General features: G+C 40.4%; 1 protein-coding gene and 1 non-coding gene across 3 annotated transcripts in view; one reads left to right on the top strand and one right to left on the bottom strand.

Annotated features, from left to right (window-relative positions):
* The window catches only part of FRMD3 (FERM domain containing 3), a 352,765-nt gene that overhangs the window by 156,271 nt on the left and 177,287 nt on the right, over positions 1–19,207 (top strand). For both annotated transcript variants that reach the window (XM_005684098.3, XM_018052405.1), the window contains exon 2: positions 5,037–5,141. In XM_005684098.3, coding sequence (XP_005684155.1) covers positions 5,037–5,141 — 105 coding nt within the window. The remainder of the gene's footprint in view (positions 1–5,036; positions 5,142–19,207) is intronic.
* On the bottom strand, positions 18,198–18,269 carry TRNAC-ACA. The gene has a single exon. It is a non-coding gene; the product is annotated as a tRNA-Cys (tRNA).

Below are 19,207 nucleotides of genomic sequence, written 5' to 3'. Positions count from 1 at the left end.
CAACACATTAAGTATTTTGGGGGTTGGTACTCTTTTCCTCATTTAAAAGGTATCTAAAAGGTAGCAAAATGTCTTGAATATACATATGTATAATGGAATCACTTTGATTTACATGTGAAACTAACATAATATTGTAAATCAACTATATTTCAATAACATTTTAAAATTTTATATAAAAAGGAATTCTTCAGCAAAACAAAAACCTTGACCTGAAGTTTTAGGAATTGGGGGTTGAAATCTGCCATACTTTTTCACTGAAGACAAGCCGTGGCTGATTTAGTCAGTGGATTTTTCATGTTCTTTTTCTTTAAGCACAAATATATTGTTGTTTTAACCTTGTCATTGAACCAGGGAGTTGAAGTAAATGCATCATCAACAACTGAAGACAAGGAGTTAAGGAAAAAAAAAAAAAAAAAGAGTTATTTGTCTCTTTGTTCAGTTTTTCTCCCATAGAGGCCAATTCTCAGAAGTGAATACAATTTCTCTTAACTTCCTTGTATATTATTATTAGTAGTAATGATATCTTACATTGGTATAGTGCTTTACAGTTTGCAAAAATGCTTTCATGTTTTACAAACCACAGATTTTTAAGGTCTGTGAGATTATAGATTGTGTTTTGCTCATTATTTTTCTCTAATTCCTATCCCAATGCATGTTGTATGACAGATGTTTAACAAATATGTGAATGAGCCTCAAATTAACCTGGTGGGGTAGATTTGGGAGTTATCATTGTTATTCCCCTTTCATGCAACAAGAAACTAAGTCTCAGAGATTTCATGACTTAAGGCTTTCTAGTACAAACTTTGAGGTGAGGAGGAGAGAGGGATTTTCTGAAAAATAGTCTAGTTTTTGAATGTGAAAATTAGGTTCTTTTCTAATCTGTGAAAAGAGAACCCTGAGATATTGTGGGATTACTGGAAGAAGTTCAGGGATCACATGCAAAATAAAGATTGTCAAAAAAATGGACAGAGGAGGTGGAGAGAGGGCCCAGCCCCCTTCACTGTTTGAGGCTCTTGGTATAAAGAGACCCCACACCAAACCCTCATACATGGCAGCCTGGTTTAGGTCAGTGTGTTAAACTCTGGTGAGAAACTAGTACTGGATCTTGTTCCCCCAATCTGATTTTGAACAATACTTGTAGAAAACACAGTACAATAACTTACTGTAATGTCTGCACTTATGATGGCCCAGTAACAAAGATTCTACATTCTAGCAAGTCCATAGACCACACCTTGACTGGATTGGTTTAGATTTTTAACACACTAAAAATGTGGTAAAGAAAGAATCCACTTGCCAATGCAGGAGACGCAAGAGATGTGCTTACAATCCCTGGGTTGGGAAGATCCCCTGGAGGAGAGCATGGCAACCCACTCCAGTATTCTTGCCTGGAGAATCCCATGGACGAGAAGCTTGGCGGGCTACAGTCCATGAAGTCACAGAGTCAGACATGACTGAGCAACTGAGCATAGTGCATGCAAAAATGTTAAACAACAATATTTACAATATTTTAGGATAGTCTTTGTAAGTATCAATTCACAGTGCACTGTTGGTTGTGTGGATCAGTTTTGGGATGCGAGTTTGTGTATGGTAAACAGATTATTCTTTCAACCCCGAGACTATATAACTTCATTTAGAGAGGGCATCAAAAGTCTGTATTTCAAGTGCTTTCTTGAGATGTGGACCATAACATCCTACTGACCTTTGTAGAAGACCCTGCTCACACATTTGTGCCCTATTGTTCTCCACATGTGTGAAATGCTGTTGTGATTAATAAATCACAACTTGTGTAACAGCTCTTAGGAAGCTAGTTGATTTTTCTTTACTCTTCAGTTGGTACTAAAAATATAACTGCTATCTTGTGGGAGAATCAACGAAATTTTGACATTAAAAAAAAAGTCTTGATATTAATACTTCAAATCCTTGGTAACCACTTCTCTGTGTAGACCTTGAAGGATTAGGGTGAAAGTCAACTAATTCTACTATGTTTGAAGAATCTCTAAAAATAGAACTAGGTATCTTGCCTGAGACTCACTGTTAGTTTCCAGAACCTAGGCTTTCCATGAGAGAAAGCAGTGCCTCGTTTTTTGATTCAGTAACACTCAGTGTGCTAGACACTGGCTTAGGTAGACACTAAGTGTGATTAATGGCCTCTACTATCAGAAACCTCAGGAGGAAACCAATGGAAGGTCTGAGTCATTCACCAGAGTTCTAGGGGTGAGCGGTGTGGGGTAGAACCAGCGATCACCCCTAAGCTCATTTGCTGAAATGAGGTGTGTGGGACTGGCCACTGGACTTCTACACCCTTGCATTACTGATCCCTGAACAAACCTTTCCAACTCTTGATACTGGGTCCAGGTGGTCTTTTTGTTTAGGCAAGTGCTGGGCTTCAAGCACAAAAATGAGACTGATAGGAATTTCCATGACTTCAGAGCATTGTCATGCCCTCCAGGCAGGAGTGGAACAGAGCAGAACATGAAGATGTAAACTGGCTTCCTTGGCACGAGGAAGCAACACAGAGCATCTAGAGATGATGAGATTGGCTAACAGCCTGCAGATTCTGTTTCTGTTTCAGATTCTGGGCAGTTTCTGTTCTCTAGGCTGGGAAAATCTTTGATCTTTCTGACTGAGGAATAGACAATTCACAGGGGAAAATGGACATTTTTTTCTTCTTGAGAAAAAAATGTACCTTCTGGATACAGATACAATTTTTACACTCTTCCCAGGGACGGGGGAGCCTGGTGGGCTGCCGTCTATGTGGTTGCACAGAATTGGACACGACTGACGTGACTTAGCAGCAGCAGCATATTGGGGAAAGTTCTCCAGACCAGTGCTTCTCAAACTTGAATGAGCGAATGAATAACTGAGAGATCTTACTGAAGTGTAGGTTAGGTTCACTTGGTCTAGGACAGTGCCTGGAATTCTGTGTTTCCAACAAGCTCCCTCCTAAGTCAGGCTGAGTTTGCTACAATATTGCTGGACTGAGAGTGGTGCTCTGAGGAGCACAGACCTGGAATCCACGTGGAAGCCTAGACCCATGGGAACTGGCCTCATCTGCTTTGGCGGGAGGCATTGATCCCTGTTTCTGATGCAGGTGTATTATCCAGTCAGTATATTGTCTGCATTGGTGTTTCCTTCTCTCAAGGTTCTTATGTAGTCAGAGATATTGCTTTAGAGTATATATTGGTTGCTATGCTTAACCATTAAAAAAAATCTTTGTTGTGCTTTGGAGTACTACTTCTTCTTCAGGGCACAATGCTAGCAGTAGCTGTCTTGCACAATCAAGGCCTGTTCAATCCCCCATCATTAGAAGGCATTGCCTTAACCCACAGGTCTTGTGTGTCTCGCATATGTTGGGGGTAGTCCACCATAGTAAATTCTGCTGTGGAGAGCTTGGCAATCTAATCATAGAATGATGAACTTGTGTTATGTTCAGTGACTTGATCCTGCAGCTGCATCTAAGATGGACAGGTTGCAGAGTAGATCTTTGAAAGGTACTATATCCATTGATTATATTCTGGACCTCAAATGTAGCTGTCATCAGATATAGCTTGTCATTTGAGCCTCCTGGTTTAAAAACTATTACAGAAATCTATCCATTTTGACGTTTTGTCCCTTTTGAGCTACACCAAATGGGTTCTGTTAGAAAGAAAGAAAAGGTTAAAAGCTCATCCAAATTTATACTCAAAAGCGATTTCAGGAAAATTGAGGCTTCACATCACAGTATATGCTTATAAGCACTAATCCTCTGTTCAGTGCACTGCATCCCAGGCCAGTGAATGACTTCTTCATCAGGTGGTAGTGGTTTCTAATGAAAAAATAATCATGTAGCATAGACCAAACCAATCTTCCGAAATTGTTTTAAAGTGGATTGGAAGAGTGGCTCACTTAAGGTCTCTGATTTCTTCATTTACTTTTGTAGGTCACATTCCATCCCTACAACACTCCATGGGTCTGTCAGCGACTTTGATTGAAGCAGAAAGTTATCAAATATCCTGATGAGGGCTTGGAAGAGTCCTTGCTATTAAGGAGTTTTGTTGTAATATTTATCTTAATCAGATTTGGCTGATATGTCTCTTACTCATAGAACTTTAGAGGGCAAAATCATCTAGCCAATTTAGAATCTAGTCCAACCAACTCATTTTACTGATGTGGAGACAGCTGGGAAGTTTGCTCAAGGTCACCCAGACCTGTCTCTGAATCCCAGTCCTGGTCTTCCCCCCAAACCCTGATCTACCACGTGCTTTTGTATGTTGATTTGTGGGTGTGACGTCTGTGAGGCCTGAGGCAGCAGGTTTTCCTCCTTCCCTGATGGGAATTGGGGTGGTTCCACTGATATATTCATTGCATTTCCTTACCATCTAGACCCTGTGTTCTAGCAGAGTCCCAGTAGGTTCACCAATGCTCTAGAAAGGCAAAAATGACACAGAGCCCAGATTCTGCAGCCTGGTGGTCTAGGTCAAATCCTGCTTTGCTCCGTACATATTTTGTGACTTTGGGCAAGCCACTTAACCTCTCTTTAAATATAAATCGGGGACCTTCCTTGTAGGGCTATTGTGAAGAGTGAATGAATGGATACTACAGAGCAGTTGGAGCAAGCAGCCAGATGTGTAGTATGTGGAATTGTGTGTAGTTTTGTAAACTATGGATCTCTACTAGGCACTGAGCTCTGAAATCAGTGTTCTAAATCATTAATAGCATTCTAGAAAGTAAATGGCAATGCTAGAATCAAATAGTCAGATGTGCTGCATCTATGCAGGGCATTGTTTGGTGTTCTTTTGGTAACTTTTTTGGTGTCCCTTTGGTTTCATGTGTGTGTGTGTGTGTGTGTGTGTGTGTGTGTGTATAAAATGACTCACAGTGTGAAAACGAATTTCTCACTGTGGATTGCACTCAAGAGTTTGGAAGCCCAGCTCCAGAGACTGGAATGAGTGAATTGATTTCTGTACATGCAGCCCTATGGGAGTGAATAAGGCACATGTTAGACATGAAAGTACAAGGCAAGCTCTGACTGAAACATAAACGTGCTTCTTTTGCAGAGGGAGACCAAAGGGCAGTTTCTTATTGACCACATCTGCAACTACTACAGTTTGCTGGAGAAGGACTACTTTGGCATTCGTTATGTGGACCCAGAGAAGCAGCGGGTAAGAGTTGACCATCATCTAGATCCATTTTGGGGAGGCACTCAGCCTTTGAGGGTGCTGAATAGATTCTTAGAGCAGTTGTGATGCATTTGATCTCATAATTATTGATCACATGGTTATTGACCAGCCCTGGGCATGTGTATGTATGTCTGTGTGTGTATAAGAGTATAAGAGTTTGGCACTGTTCTCACTGGGCTTATTGAGGCAGGGGGAAGGGAAATTTAACCTTAGGTCTTTCCAGAAAGCTGCTCCCACCTGACTGAAGAGAGAATGTTCTTGTGCCCTTTGAACCTAGAGTTTGCTGAAGCTTCTCAGACAGTATCTTATTGTAGAGAAAAAGCCACCTTTCACTATAAAAACCATTGTTAGAGCAGGGAACAAGGAAGTGATTGCCTGATGGGCACAAGGTTTTCTTTTAGGGTGATGAAAATGTTTGACACTTGATAGAAATGATAGATATATGCCATTGTGAGTGTTTTAAATACCACCTAAAATGTATACTTTAAACTGTTATGTTAATGAGCATTGCCTCAATTAAAAAAAAAAACTTTGGCAGATTATAGGTAAAGTTACTTTGAAAAGTGTTAGTTGTTCAGTTGTGTGTCTGACTCTTTGTGACCCCATGGACTGTAGCCTACCAGGCTCCTCTGTGCATGGGATTCTCCAGGCAGGAATACTGGAGTGGGCTGCCACTTCCTCCTTCAGGGGATCTTCCTGAGACAAGGATGGAACCTGGGTCTCCTGCATTACAAGCAGATTCTTTACCATCTGAGCCACCAGAGAAGCCCAAAAGTTATTTTGAAAGCTTTCTCCTTAGGAACTACCAAATTTGACAGCCCCCATTGTATTTCTTGGAGTAGGAAATGGCAACCCACTCCAGTATTTTTGCCTGGAGAATCCCATGGACAGAGGAGCCTGTCAGGCTACAGTCCATGGGGTCACAAAGAGTCAACACAACTGAGTGACTGAGCATTTGTATTCCTATTCCTGTACACATATATCCTTCATGGCCTCTATTGGTGCATGAGTAGTTTTGCTTTTTGAGCGGGGGTACCAGTCTAAGAGTGTTCAGGTATGACATCTGCCAAACTCACAGTGATATGTGTCCCTCACATTGAAAAGACCCCAGGAATCTCCATCCAAGCTCCTACCACCTAGGGCTTCTCATTCCTTCATGAGTCCCAGCTATGCATAAAAAGGCACTGTATCTGCTCCAGTCTATGTTCTTACCCTGCCCTACTGATAAGCATGGCAGTGTGTGAAGGGATCAGCTGAGGGTGACTACCCTTTTTAATTTGCTCTCCTCCTTACCAGTGGCCCTGGTCATCTTCCTATTTCTTTTTCCCCTCCTGGTTCTTGGTTTTGTGTTTACTGACCTTATACAGTGAAGGAGAGGCTCACAAAGTGTATTTTTGTAAAGGAGGAGGATATTGAAGGGATAGATTAGTTTTCTGAAACATGGAGAATCTTATTTGCATTTCAGTAGGACCTAACCTTCTATAAAGGGATATAAGGCAGTGGCTCAGAAGAAGGAGATTTTGGTTTCCTGTAGCACTTGCAGGAACCCTTGAATGAACCAAGTATTTACCTGAGTAAGAGGAAGGTTGCAGGACACTGTGAGGATGTGGGACTGCTATGAGATCACAGAGGGGATTTGTATGGAGTTTACTGTTGAGTAACAGTGACTCCCAGACTAGCCCTGCAACTAAGTCAGTTTAGGTGTTTGCTAAAATCGGTTAGTATGGACCTTATTCTAGACCCCCTGAATCAGAATTCCTGAGGCTAGGGCCAGGAAAAGGTATTTTAATTCATCTTGATTCTAATTTTGATGCAGCCATCCTAGCTTTGACTTCTGACCAGTGTTGGAGACTATGGCATAAAGACATTCATAGACATAATTTCTTATGGCCTATGAAGATATTACTTACTCTTGTATGGAGAGAGTTCGAACCTACCTCTCTTGCATCTCCTGCATTGGCAGGTGGATTCTTTACCACTAGCGCCACCTGGGAAGCCCCATGGAGAGAGAAACCAGCTCAAAAACATTTGTTACTTACCGGCCCTAAGGGTAACAAGTGATGAAGTAAGTACTTGAATTTAGAATTATGGTTCAGAGTTCCCCTGGCCACACAGACTCTGTGAACAACATCAGTCATCTAACCACTGCTGAAAATTATTTTTATACAAAATTAACAGCCTACTTGCAGAAGTAATTCTAGCTACCATTCAGTTCAGTTCAGTTCAGTCGCTCAGTCGTGTCCGACTCTTTGCGACCCCATGAATCGCAGCACGCCAGGCCTCCCTGTCCATCACCAACTCCCGGAGTTCACTCAGATTCACGTCCTAGTCGAGCATTTATCATATGTAAGGAAATTTACTCATATAGTCTTTAGTCTTCCCCCCAAAAGGGAGAAACTGAGGCCCAGAGATACAATTATGGCTAGTAATTGTAGAAGGAAGAATGGGATTTAAAACCACACTATTTCCATTTTATCTCTCAAGTGAAAATTTGAAACACAGCCTAGATTAGGAACCTGTGAATCCTTTTTGTAAAGGGCTATACATAAAATATTTCCAGCTTTGTGACTGGTAAAACTTCTGTTGCAGTTCCTAAGTAATTAAATTCTAATGGAAAGCGGCGGTAGACAGTACCTAAATTAGTGGATGTGTGTGTGTTCGAGTAAAACTTTTTCTCCAATGAAAGTATTTCTCAAAAAAGACAATTGGCCATAGTTTGCTGACCCTTGGCTTAGACAATAACTGGATACCACTTAAATGCATAAGCCTTTTTTGTCCCTCTTAACCCTCTCAGTGGGGAGATTCTGGATAAAACATTAATAAGCAAAGCCTTTCGAATTAGACTCAGATATAAATATGAATTCGTGTTCTTAAATATACAGAGATAAATACGGAAATAAATATGTATGTGTATTAAGGTGGATAGCTAGTATGTATACGTATATTTCCAAGTTCCATCCACGGAGCTGGCTTAGAGGCAATGATACCAAAGTAGTAATGAGTACACCTAGCTCTCAGACCTTGGTTTCAAATACCATGTTAATAAAAGGAAGAAGAGCTTCTTGCAGAAATGGCTGACTCTAGAGCCAGTATAGGGAAATAACAAGGTGAGCCTGGGGCATCATACAGCCACCAGGAAATTAAAACAAAACAAAACAAAACAAAACAAAACTCAAAAAAACAAAATGTAGAGCATTAGGAAAGGCACTGAGCCGACATGAAAGAACTGCCAATGACCGGAACTGAAGAAACAAAAGTGACCAAAACAGTAAATGTATTGAATTATAATCCATAGAATAAATATTCACGACTTCATACTGATATAAATAAATAACTTAATAGATAAATAAAAGAAATGGTAGCTCTTCCTTACAGAGCAGTTCTAATTAATAAATATAGAGAGAATGAGAGAAATAAAAAGCCATTATTAGAGTGCCAAAATAATAATTGCTGTGGGCAAGATCCATTAACGAATGCTAAAATCAGTGGACAAAAATTTGAGGAGAATCAAGATATTTGTGCAGTCTCAAGGTATCCTCTCCCCCAACCCACTCTCAGCCTGGTATTTTTTAATTACAAGAGGAAAAAGAAAAGCTTTATAGTGGAGAAACTTGGCAGACATCACTTTAACCAAGCGATCAGGATTAACATCAGCAATAAAAAGCCTTACCAACATCACGGACTCCTGGATATCAAGCACTGATAAGGGCACTCTTTCTCTGTGGTATTCTTTGTAATAATGCATAATTTCATTCAAATCTTGAGGAAACATCAGACAAACTAAAGGGAGAGACATTCTCCAAAACAATTCACCCACACCCTTCAAGAATGTTCAGGTCATGAAGGACAAGGAAAGATGGGGAAACTCTCACAGATTAGAGAGCTACATCACCTACGACAATGTAAAATCCTGCACTGGATACTGGAACAGAGAAAAGTGTAGGAGTGGAAAAACTGGTGAACTCCAGGTGAAATCTGTAGCTTAGTTAATAGTATTGGGTTAATATTAATTTCTTAATTTTGACAGTTGCTCTATGGCTATATAAGATGCTAACACTAGGGAAAGATGAGGCACCTTTTCTGTATATCTACAATTTTTTTTTAACTTGAAGTTTCTGGGTTATGTGCTTACTGTTCTTTGTATTTTGATGTGGCTTAGCTTAATTTTTAGTGTCCAGATTCAGGTAGTAGATTAGTGGAAAAAATAAGGGCAACTCCAAAACAAAACCATCTTCTCTGATGTATTCACTAAACTGCTTAGAGGGTTACCTGAATAGTTCTGATTTTCCTGTAATTTAGCTGTTACTGCCTGTTGATTTTGAGGATGCAATGTGAGTGTATCTTCCACATGGATTGCAGAGTAGTTACTATACAAAATCGTATGAACTTTGTACTCAGAAAGAGGCTTGGACTTTTTACTTAGAAAGATGCTTGGACTTTGTAATCACATGGATGCAAATTAAATCCCATCTCTGTTGGTTAATAAGTGTGATCTTGACCAAGTTATGAGCTTCTCTGAGTCTTTGTTCTGATTGTTAATATAGATAACAACACCTACATATGAAATTGATATGGGAATTAGATATATGTAAATGCTGAATAAATGATATATATGGAGTACTACATAGCGTGTATTATTTTTATTATTGATTGTTATTATTACTGTTACTATGCATTAGCTGGGCTTCCCAGATGAAGCTAGTGTTAAAGAAATCACCTACCAATGCAGGAGACATAAGAGACATGAGTTCAAGCCCTGGGTTGGGAAGATCCCCTGGAGGATGGCATGGCAACCCACTCCAGTATTCTTGCCTGGAGAATCCCATGGACAGAGAAGGCTGGCAGGCTACAGTCCATAGGGTCACAAAGAGTCAGACATGACTGAAGCGACTTAGCATCCGTTTACACATGCATTAGCTAGGTCTAGGTGAGGCAATTACATGAGGAAATACAGCCATGATTGGCAAGTCTAAAACCTAGAAATGTGAATGATAACTGCTTTCAAAGGCAGGATGGCCATTATTATGATCTTTGGGGAGAGAAGAGGGAGGAAGAGAACCTTGGATAATTAGAAAAAGGGCTCAAAGACACAGCAATATGCTGATATGAGAGTCTTAAGCAGAGATTAGTTGACAAACCTTAGTTTGTTTTTTGTTTATTTGTTTTTAACCAGCTCATGTGCTTTTTCTCCATGGAAAATATTGAATTATTTAGATAGAAAGGTAATCAAGAAAAAATCAAGTTAGTTAGAAAGGCTGATGTGGAACTTATTCTGTTGTGGGAGTTGGTGGTTTGCCTACAACTCTTCACAATTTGATTTACAGTACACTATTGTGGAATATTAAATATTTAGCACTATTACATTTGGAATACCATATGTTTGACAAGATGTCTTGTGTCCCATATGCTGTGAGAGTGGTGAGGACTGAATCAGTAAATGATGACTACCTTTACTATTTAATAGCAAAGGCCCAGAATTTCCATTATTTTAAAATATTGATGTAAGAAGGGACAAACTGAATACTGGTTAATAAAATCCTCTCTAATGCCCACCACATTTATCTTCTAAAGAATTCATATAATCTTAGTTGCCTAAGATTAGGAAGAAAGTGAGTAGTATTCTCCTCATTTACTGAAAGAGAAAGCTGAGACTACAAGTGTGGAAATCTTGGGAGAAATAATTCCAGAAGAAAAAGATCTTATTTGGCTTATCCAAGTATTTTTTTTTTCTTAAATGCAATCTTTCTACTACTTCTGCTCAGGTGCTGAGGTAACTTCTCTTTGGAAAGATGAAGTTTTGAAATAATTAGTTGGGTTTCATATTTGTAGTTCTGTGGCTTTGATTTTATGTTCATCCTCTGGATTTTCCTGCTTACTCTTCCACACTTCCCCTTTCCCCAAACCCAGCTAGGGAAGTCACCCCCACTGCTTTAGAGCTAAGGACATACCCCAACCGTAGCCAGTCAGAGGAGGAATTATGCCAGGACTTTGATGTAGGTAGTTGGTTTATAGACTTCAGGGAGACTGAACCCAGTGCTTTTGATTTTTAACTTCCCTATCTCTAAGCATCTGTTTAACCCACTTACATGAGGGCCATTGACTTTTCTAACTTAAGGGATATTCTGAAACATACCCAAGGACAGCAAATTTACTTTGTAAAATCACACCTCTGGGGCAGTCTCTGCAAGCACCCTTGTTTTAGGGCATTCTGTGTCACGTGGCCACTGGATGTCCTTTCTGATAGGATGACCTAGGAAATCATGGATGCAGGGACATGCTGAACTTCCTCCAAATATAATTACAGCCTTGAGGTTTTTGTGTTGGCAGCCAGAAAGGACTAGTGAGCCTATCAGTGAGTTTTGTTAACAATGGGAAAAGATCTTGCCTATGTTAGAGCAATTTGCTTTTGTTGGAGGTACCTTTGGGGGAGGACATGGAATGGAAAAAGAAACAGGACCAGTGATTTGAAATTTCACTCTGGGGATGGTGCCAGGAAGCTAGATAGCATTATGTCCCACCAGCTGCTCCTTCCATTGAAAGGCTGCTTTCTGCTCCTGGGGAAATGGCTTCACAGATGCTTGAAACTAGGAATGAGAGGGGTACCTGAGATCTAGGACATCCCTAAACTGAAGAGGAGGGCTGTACTTCTGCCTCAAGTCATTGGTCATGAATTTGTCTGCTTAATGAGTCCTCTTTTTTAAAAAAACATTTTTTAAAATTAGAGGATAATTACTTTACAGTATTGTGATGGTTTTTGCCTTCTATCAACATGAATAGATATTAGGTATACACGTGTCCCCTCCCTCTGGAACCCCCCTGCCATCTCCCTTCCAATCCCACCCCTCTAGGTTGTCACAGAGCAAATGATTCCTCATTTAAGTATCAGGGGCATCAAAAATCAAGATTACTTGGATGTCTGTTTTAGGAGAGGTGTGGACAAGTAGGAATCAGTGAACTAAAATGGACTGGAATGAGTGAATTTAACTCAGATGACCATTGTATCTACTACTGTGGGTAGGAATCCCTTAGAAGAAATGGAGTAGCCTTCATGGTCAACAAAAGAGTCCAAAATGCAGTACTTGGATGCAATCTCAAAAACGACAGAATGATCTCTGTTCGTTTCCAAGGCAAACCATTCAATATCACAGTAATCCAAGTCTATGCCCCAACCAGTAACGCTGCAGAAGCTGAACCGTTCTATGAAGACCTACAAGACCTTCTAGAACTAACACCCAAAAAAGATGTCCTTTTCATTATAGGGGACTGGAATACAAAAGTATGAAGTCAAGAAACACCTGGAGTAACAGGCAAATTTGGCCTTGGAATACGGAATGAAGCAGGGCAAAGGCTAATAGAGTTTTGCCAAGAGAACGTGCTGGTCATAGAAAACACCCTCATCCAACAACACAAGAGAAGACTCTACACATGGACATCACCAGATGGTCAACACCGAAATCAGATTGATTATATTCTTTGTAGCCAAAGATGGAGGAGCTCCATATAGTCAGCAAAAACAAGACCAGGAGCTGACTGTGGCTCAAATCATGAGCTCCTTATTGCCAAATTCAGACTTAAATTGAAGAAAGTAAGGAAAACCACTAGACATTCAGGTATGACCTAAATCAAATCCCTTATGATTATACAGTGGAAGTGAGAAATAGATTTAAGGGCCTAGATCTGATAGACAGAGTGCCTAATGAACTATGGATGGAGGTTCGTGACATTGTACAGGAGACAGGGATCAAGACCATCCCCATGGAAAAGAAATGCAAAAAAGCAAAATGGCTGTCTGGGGAAGCCTTACAAATAGCTGTGAAAAGAAGAGAGGTGAAAAGCAAAGGAGAAAAGGAGAGATATAAGGATCTGAATGCAGAGTTCCAAAGAATAGCAAGGAGAGATTTAAAAAAAGCCTTCCTCATTGATCAATGCAAAGAAATCGAGGAAAACAATAGAATGGGAAAGACTAGAGATCTCTTCAAGAAAATTAGAGATACCAAGGGAACGTTTCATGCAAAGATGGGCTCGATAAAGGACAGAAATGGTATGGACTTAACAGAAGCAGAAGATATTAAGAAGAGGTGGCAAGAATATCCAGAAGAACTGTACAAAAAAGATCTTCAAGACCCAGATAATCATGATGGTGTGATCACTCACCTAGAACCAGACATCCTGGAATGTGAAGTCAAGTGGGCCTTAGAAAGCATCACTACAAATAAAGCTAGTGGAGGTGATGGAATTCCAGTGGAGCTGTTTCAAATCCTGGAAGATGGTGCTGTGAAAGCGCTGCACTCAATATGCCAGCAAATTTGGAAAACTCAGCAGTGGCCACAGGACTGGAAAAGGTCTGTTTTCATTCCAATCTCAAAGAAAGGCAATGCCAAAGAATGCTCAAACTACCACACAATTGCACTCATCTCACATGCTAGTAAAGTAATGCTCAAAATTCTCCAAGCCAGGCTTCAGCAATACGTGAATTGTCAACTTCCAGATGTTCAAGCTGGTTTTAGAAAAGGCAGAGGAACCAGAGATCAAATTGCCAACATCCGCTGGATCATGGAAAAAGCAAGAGAGTTCCAGAAAAACATCTATTTCTGCTTTATTGACTATGCCAAAGCCTTTGACTGTGTGGATCACAATCAACTATGGAAAATTCTGAAAGAGATGGGAATACCAGACCACCTGACCTGCCTCTTGAGAAACCTGTATGCAGGTCAGGAAGCAACAGTCAGAACTAGATATGGAACAACAGACTGGTTCCAAAGAGGAAAAGGAGTATGTCAAGGCTGTATATTGTCACCCTGCTTATTTAACTTATATGCAGAGTACATCATGAGAAATGCTGGGCTGGATGAAGCACAGCCTGGAATCAAGATTGCTGGGAGAAATATCAATAACCTCAGATACGCAGTTGATACCACCCTTATAGCAGAAAGTGAAGAAGAACTAAACAGCCTCTTGATGAAAGTGAAAGAGGAGAGTGAAAATTTGGCTTAAAGCTCAACATTCAGAAAACTAAGACCATGGCACCTGGTCCCGTCACTTCATGGCAAATTAGATGGGAAACAGTGGAAACAATGACAGAGTTTATTTTTTGGGCTCCAAAATCACTGCAGATGGTAACTGCAGCCATGAAATTAAAAGATGCTTGCTCCTTGGAAGAAAAGCTATGACCAACCTAGATAGCATATTAAAAATCAGAGACATTGCTTTTCCAACAAAGGTCCATCTATTCAAGGCTATGGTTTTTCCAGCAGCCATGTATGGATATGAGAGTTGAACTATAAAGAAAACTGAGCGCCGAAGAATTGATGCTTTTGAACTGTGGTGCTGGAGAAGACTCTTGAGAGTCCCTTGGACTGCAAGGAGATCCAACCAGTCCATCCTAAAGGAAATCAGTCCTGAATATTCATTGGAAGGACTGATGCTGAAGCTGAAACTCCAATACTTTGTCCACCTGATGTGAAGAGCTGACTTATTTGAGAAGACCCTAATGATGGGAAAGATTGAAGGTGGGAGGAGAAGGGGACGACAGAGGATGAGATGGTTGTATGGTATCACTGACTCAATGGATGTGAGTTTGAGTAAACTCAGGAAGTTGGTGATGGACAGGGAGGCCTGGCGTGCTGCAGTCCATGGGGTTGCAAAGAGTCAGACACAACTGAGCAACTGAACTGAACTGAAACCTCATTCAGTAAATTTCTTATTTCAGAGTTTTTCGGCTTTAGAAGTTTCATTTGGTTACTTTTGTATCTTTCATCTCTCTCCTCTTTATGTTGATGCATTCTTTAGGTATATTAGCTATTTTTATTTCTACCATAGCTATTTTGAAATAACTGTCTTCTAATTACATTGTCTATAGAATTTATGGCTGTTTCTACTGACTGAATTTTCTTCTAGTTTGGGTGAGATTTTCCTGCATCTTTGCAAATCTGGTAATTTTATATTGGGTGTTAGATATTGTGAGTATTACACTGTTGAGTGTCTAGATTTTGTTGTCTTTAAAGAGTATGCAAATTTGTTTTGGTAGATATTTTACCTTATAGTCTTATTCAAAAATTTTTTTTCAAATAAAACTTGTTTTTAGACTTAAAAAAAAAATGAAGACCCTGAGCCCCATACCAGGTTTCCCAGCCTAGGTTTCCCAGCACCAGGAAGATGGTCCCCTTAGAACATTTTGTTTTGAAGATAAGCAGGGCTTGCATATGGGAGAGCCAGAGAGATGTAGGAAACAGATCCTGCTCTTAAATGGTGCATTTTATACGAGTATAAAATCTCATATACTCCAAATCCCAGTACAGGGGCAGTAATTTGAAAGGATCCTGGATTAGATCCAGTTGCTGATCTTAGAGAGCCTCCTGGAGAGGCAGAGGCAACTGGGACTCCTGCTAGGTACATAGACACTGGTAGCAGCCATTTTGGGAAGCTCATTCTATCACAAGGACAATATATATATTCTATCACAATATTAATATATTGCCAAGCACTATTTTGGAGCCCTTCTCTAACCTATTAGCACTGGGGGCTTACCTGTATACCAGTGGGCTGGCACCAACCAGGGGACCCTCTAGGCCCTGCAGCTAGTGCCTCAGAACCCGGCCTGTCCCACCACCCCAGACCCTGCAGCCAGACTTCTTGATACCCAGGCCTGCCCACCCACAGGCTCACACCAGCTGCAGGACCCTTTAGGACTCTGCATAGTCAGCTGTACTGAGACCTGGCCCTTCCTACCTGTGGACCAGCAGCCAATGAAGCAGGGCTTGACAGCCAACTGTGCTGGGTACCAGCCTTTCCTATGAGCATGCCCACAATAGTCAACTCTGCAATGATAAAAGGTGGGGAAAAGACCTAAACTGACTTTTCTCCAAAGAAGACATACAGATGGCTAACAAACACATGTAAGGATGCTCAACATCGCTCATTATTAGAGAAATGCAAATCAAAACTATAACAAGATTCCACCTCACACCAGTCAGAATGGCCATCATCAAAAAGTCTACAAACAATAAATGCTGGAGAGGGTGTGGAGAAAAGGGAACCCCTTGCATTGCTGGTGGGAATGTAAATTGATGCAGCCACTATGGAAGACAGTATGGAGATTCCTTTAAAAACTAGCAATAAAACCACTGCATGACCCAGCAGTCCCACTCCTAGGCATATACCCTGAGGAAACCAAAACTGAAAGACACGTGTACCCCAGTGTTCATTGTTGCACTATTTACAATAGCTAGAACATGGAAGCAACCTAGATGTCTGTTGACAGATGAGTGGATAAAGAAGCTGTGGTATATATATATATACAATGGAATATTACTCAGCCAAAGAAAAGAATGCATTTGAATCAGTTTTAATGAGATGGACAGACCTAGAGCCCATTGTACAGAGCGAAGTACATCAGAAAGAGAAAGATAAATGTCATATACTAACACATGCATATGGAATCTGGAAAGATCATACTGATGAATTTAGTTGCAGCACGGCAGTGGAGAAACAGACATAGAAAACAGACTTATGGACAGAGGCGGAGGGGAGGAGGGAGATGTATGAAAAGAGTAACATGGAAACTTCTAATACCATATGTAAAATAGATAGCCAATGGAAACTTGCTGTATGACTCAGGGATCTCAAACAGGGTCTCTGTAGCAATCTAGAAGGATTGGATGGGGAGGGAGATGGGAGGGAGGTTCAAGAGGGAGGGGACATATGTATACCTATGGCTGATTCTTGATTATGTTTTACAGAAAACAACAGAATTCTGTAAAGCAATTATCTTTCAATTAAAAAATTAATTTTTAAAAAGTAATTATATGTAAGTGGACTAGATGCTCCAATCAAAGGACACAATATGGCTGAATGGATTAAAAAAATAAGACCAATATATGTCCTGTCTACAAGAGTTTCATTTCATATCTAAACACACTCACACAGACTGCCACTGAGAGGGTGGAAACAAGTATTCGTGCAAATGAAATGAAAGAAAAAAAAAAAGCTGGAGTAGCAAGACTTTTATCAGACAAAATCAGTTTTAAAACTATAAGAAGAGATAAAGAGAGATATTATGTAATGATCAAGTGATCAATCCAAGAAGACAGAAGAATTGTAAATATATAGGACTTCCCAGGTGGCACTGGTGGTAAAGAATCTACCTGCCAATGAAGGAGACACAAGAGACATTGGTTTGATCCCTGGGTTGGGAAGATCCCTGGAATAGGAAATAGCAACCTGCTCCAGTATTCTTGCCTGGAAAATCCCACAGATGGAGTAGTCTAGTGACAACTGAGTGACTGAGTCCACACACACACGCTCCAATAGAGGAGCACCTAAATACATAAATATTAACATATATATAGAGAGAAACTGACAGTAACACAATAATAGAGGACTTTAAACACCCCAGTTACATCAATGGACAGATCACCCAGCCAGAAAATCAATAAAGAAACACTGGCCTTAAACAATACTCAAGACCAGAGGACTATATATAAGTATATGTATGTATACACACACACACACATATATACATATATGGCAACTGCATACACATTTTTTCAAGTGTACATGGAACATTCTCCAGGATAGATCACATGCTATGCCACCAAACAAGTCTCAGTAAGTTTAAGAAGATTGAAATCATATCAAACACCATTTCTGACCACAGTACTGTAAGACTAGAAATCAACTGCAGGAAAAACTGGAAAAAAAAAAACAAACCATGAATGTGTAGAGGCTAAACAATATGCCACTAAACAACCAATGGGTCGGTGAAAAAAAAGAGGAAATTTAAAAATGGAAAAAGAATGATCCAAAATCTATTGGACACAGTGAAAACAGTTTCAAGAGGGAATTGTATAGTGATATAAGCCTGCCTCATGAAACAGGAAAAATCTCAAACAATCTAAAATATCTAAGTGAAAGTGAAGTTGCTCAGTTGTGTCTGACTCTTTGCGACCCCATGGACTGTAGCCTACCAGGTTCCACCATCCATGGGATTTTCCAGGCAAGAATACTGGAGTGGGTTGCCATTTCCTTCTCCAGGAGATCTTCCCGACCCAGGGATTGAACCTGGGTCTCCTGCATTGTAGGCAGACGCTTTACCGTCTGAGCCACCAGGGAAGTGTAAGGAACTAGCCAAAGGGCAAGCAAAACTCAAAGTTAAAAGAAGGAAAGAAATAATAAACATCAGAGCAGAAGTAAATGAAATGAAGACTAGAAAAACAATGAAAACAATTAACGAAACTAAGAGCTGGTTCTTTGTAAAGATGACAAACCAGACTCATCAAGAAAAAAAAAAAAAAAGAGCCTAAATAAGTAAAATCAGAAATGAAAGAAGAGAAATTACAGTGGACACAATAGAAATACAAGGGATCATAACAGCTGGCCACAAGGATATGCCATGTCCAAAGTCAGGGGCAGCCACTGAGAGGAGCTACCCCACGTCCAAGGTAAGGAGCAGTGGCTGCACTTTGCTGGAGTATCTGTGATGAGATACAACATGTCCAAGGGAGGAGAAACCCAAGTAAGATGGTAGGCGCTGAGAGAAGGCATCAGAGGGCAGACAGACTGAAACCACAATCACAGACAACTAGCCAATCTGATCACATGGACCACAGCCTTGTCTAACTCAATGAAACTAAGCCATGCTGTGTGGGGCCACCCAAGAAGGACGGGTCATGGTGGAGAGGTCTGACAGAATGTGGTCCACTGGAGAAGGGAATGACAAACCACTTCAGTATTCAGAACCCCATGAACAGTATGAAAAGGCAAAAAGATAGGACACTGAAAGATGAACTCCCCAGGTTGGTAGATGCCCAATATGCTACTGGAGATCAGTGGAGAAATAACTCCAGAAAGAATGAAGGGATGGAGTTAAGCAAAAACAACACCCAGTTGTGGATGGACTGGTGATAGAAGCAAGGTTCGATGCTGTAAACAGCAATATTGCATAGCAACCTGGAATGTTAGGTCCATGAACAAAGAAAATTGGAAGTGGTCAAACAGGAGATGGCAAGAGTAAACGTCAACATTCTAGGAATCAGTGAAATAAGATGGAC

This window comes from Capra hircus, chromosome 8 (assembly GCF_001704415.2).
Source record: "Capra hircus breed San Clemente chromosome 8, ASM170441v1, whole genome shotgun sequence".
Taxonomy (NCBI): Eukaryota; Metazoa; Chordata; class Mammalia; order Artiodactyla; family Bovidae; genus Capra; species Capra hircus.
This window is presented reverse-complemented; position numbering and strand designations above follow the sequence as displayed.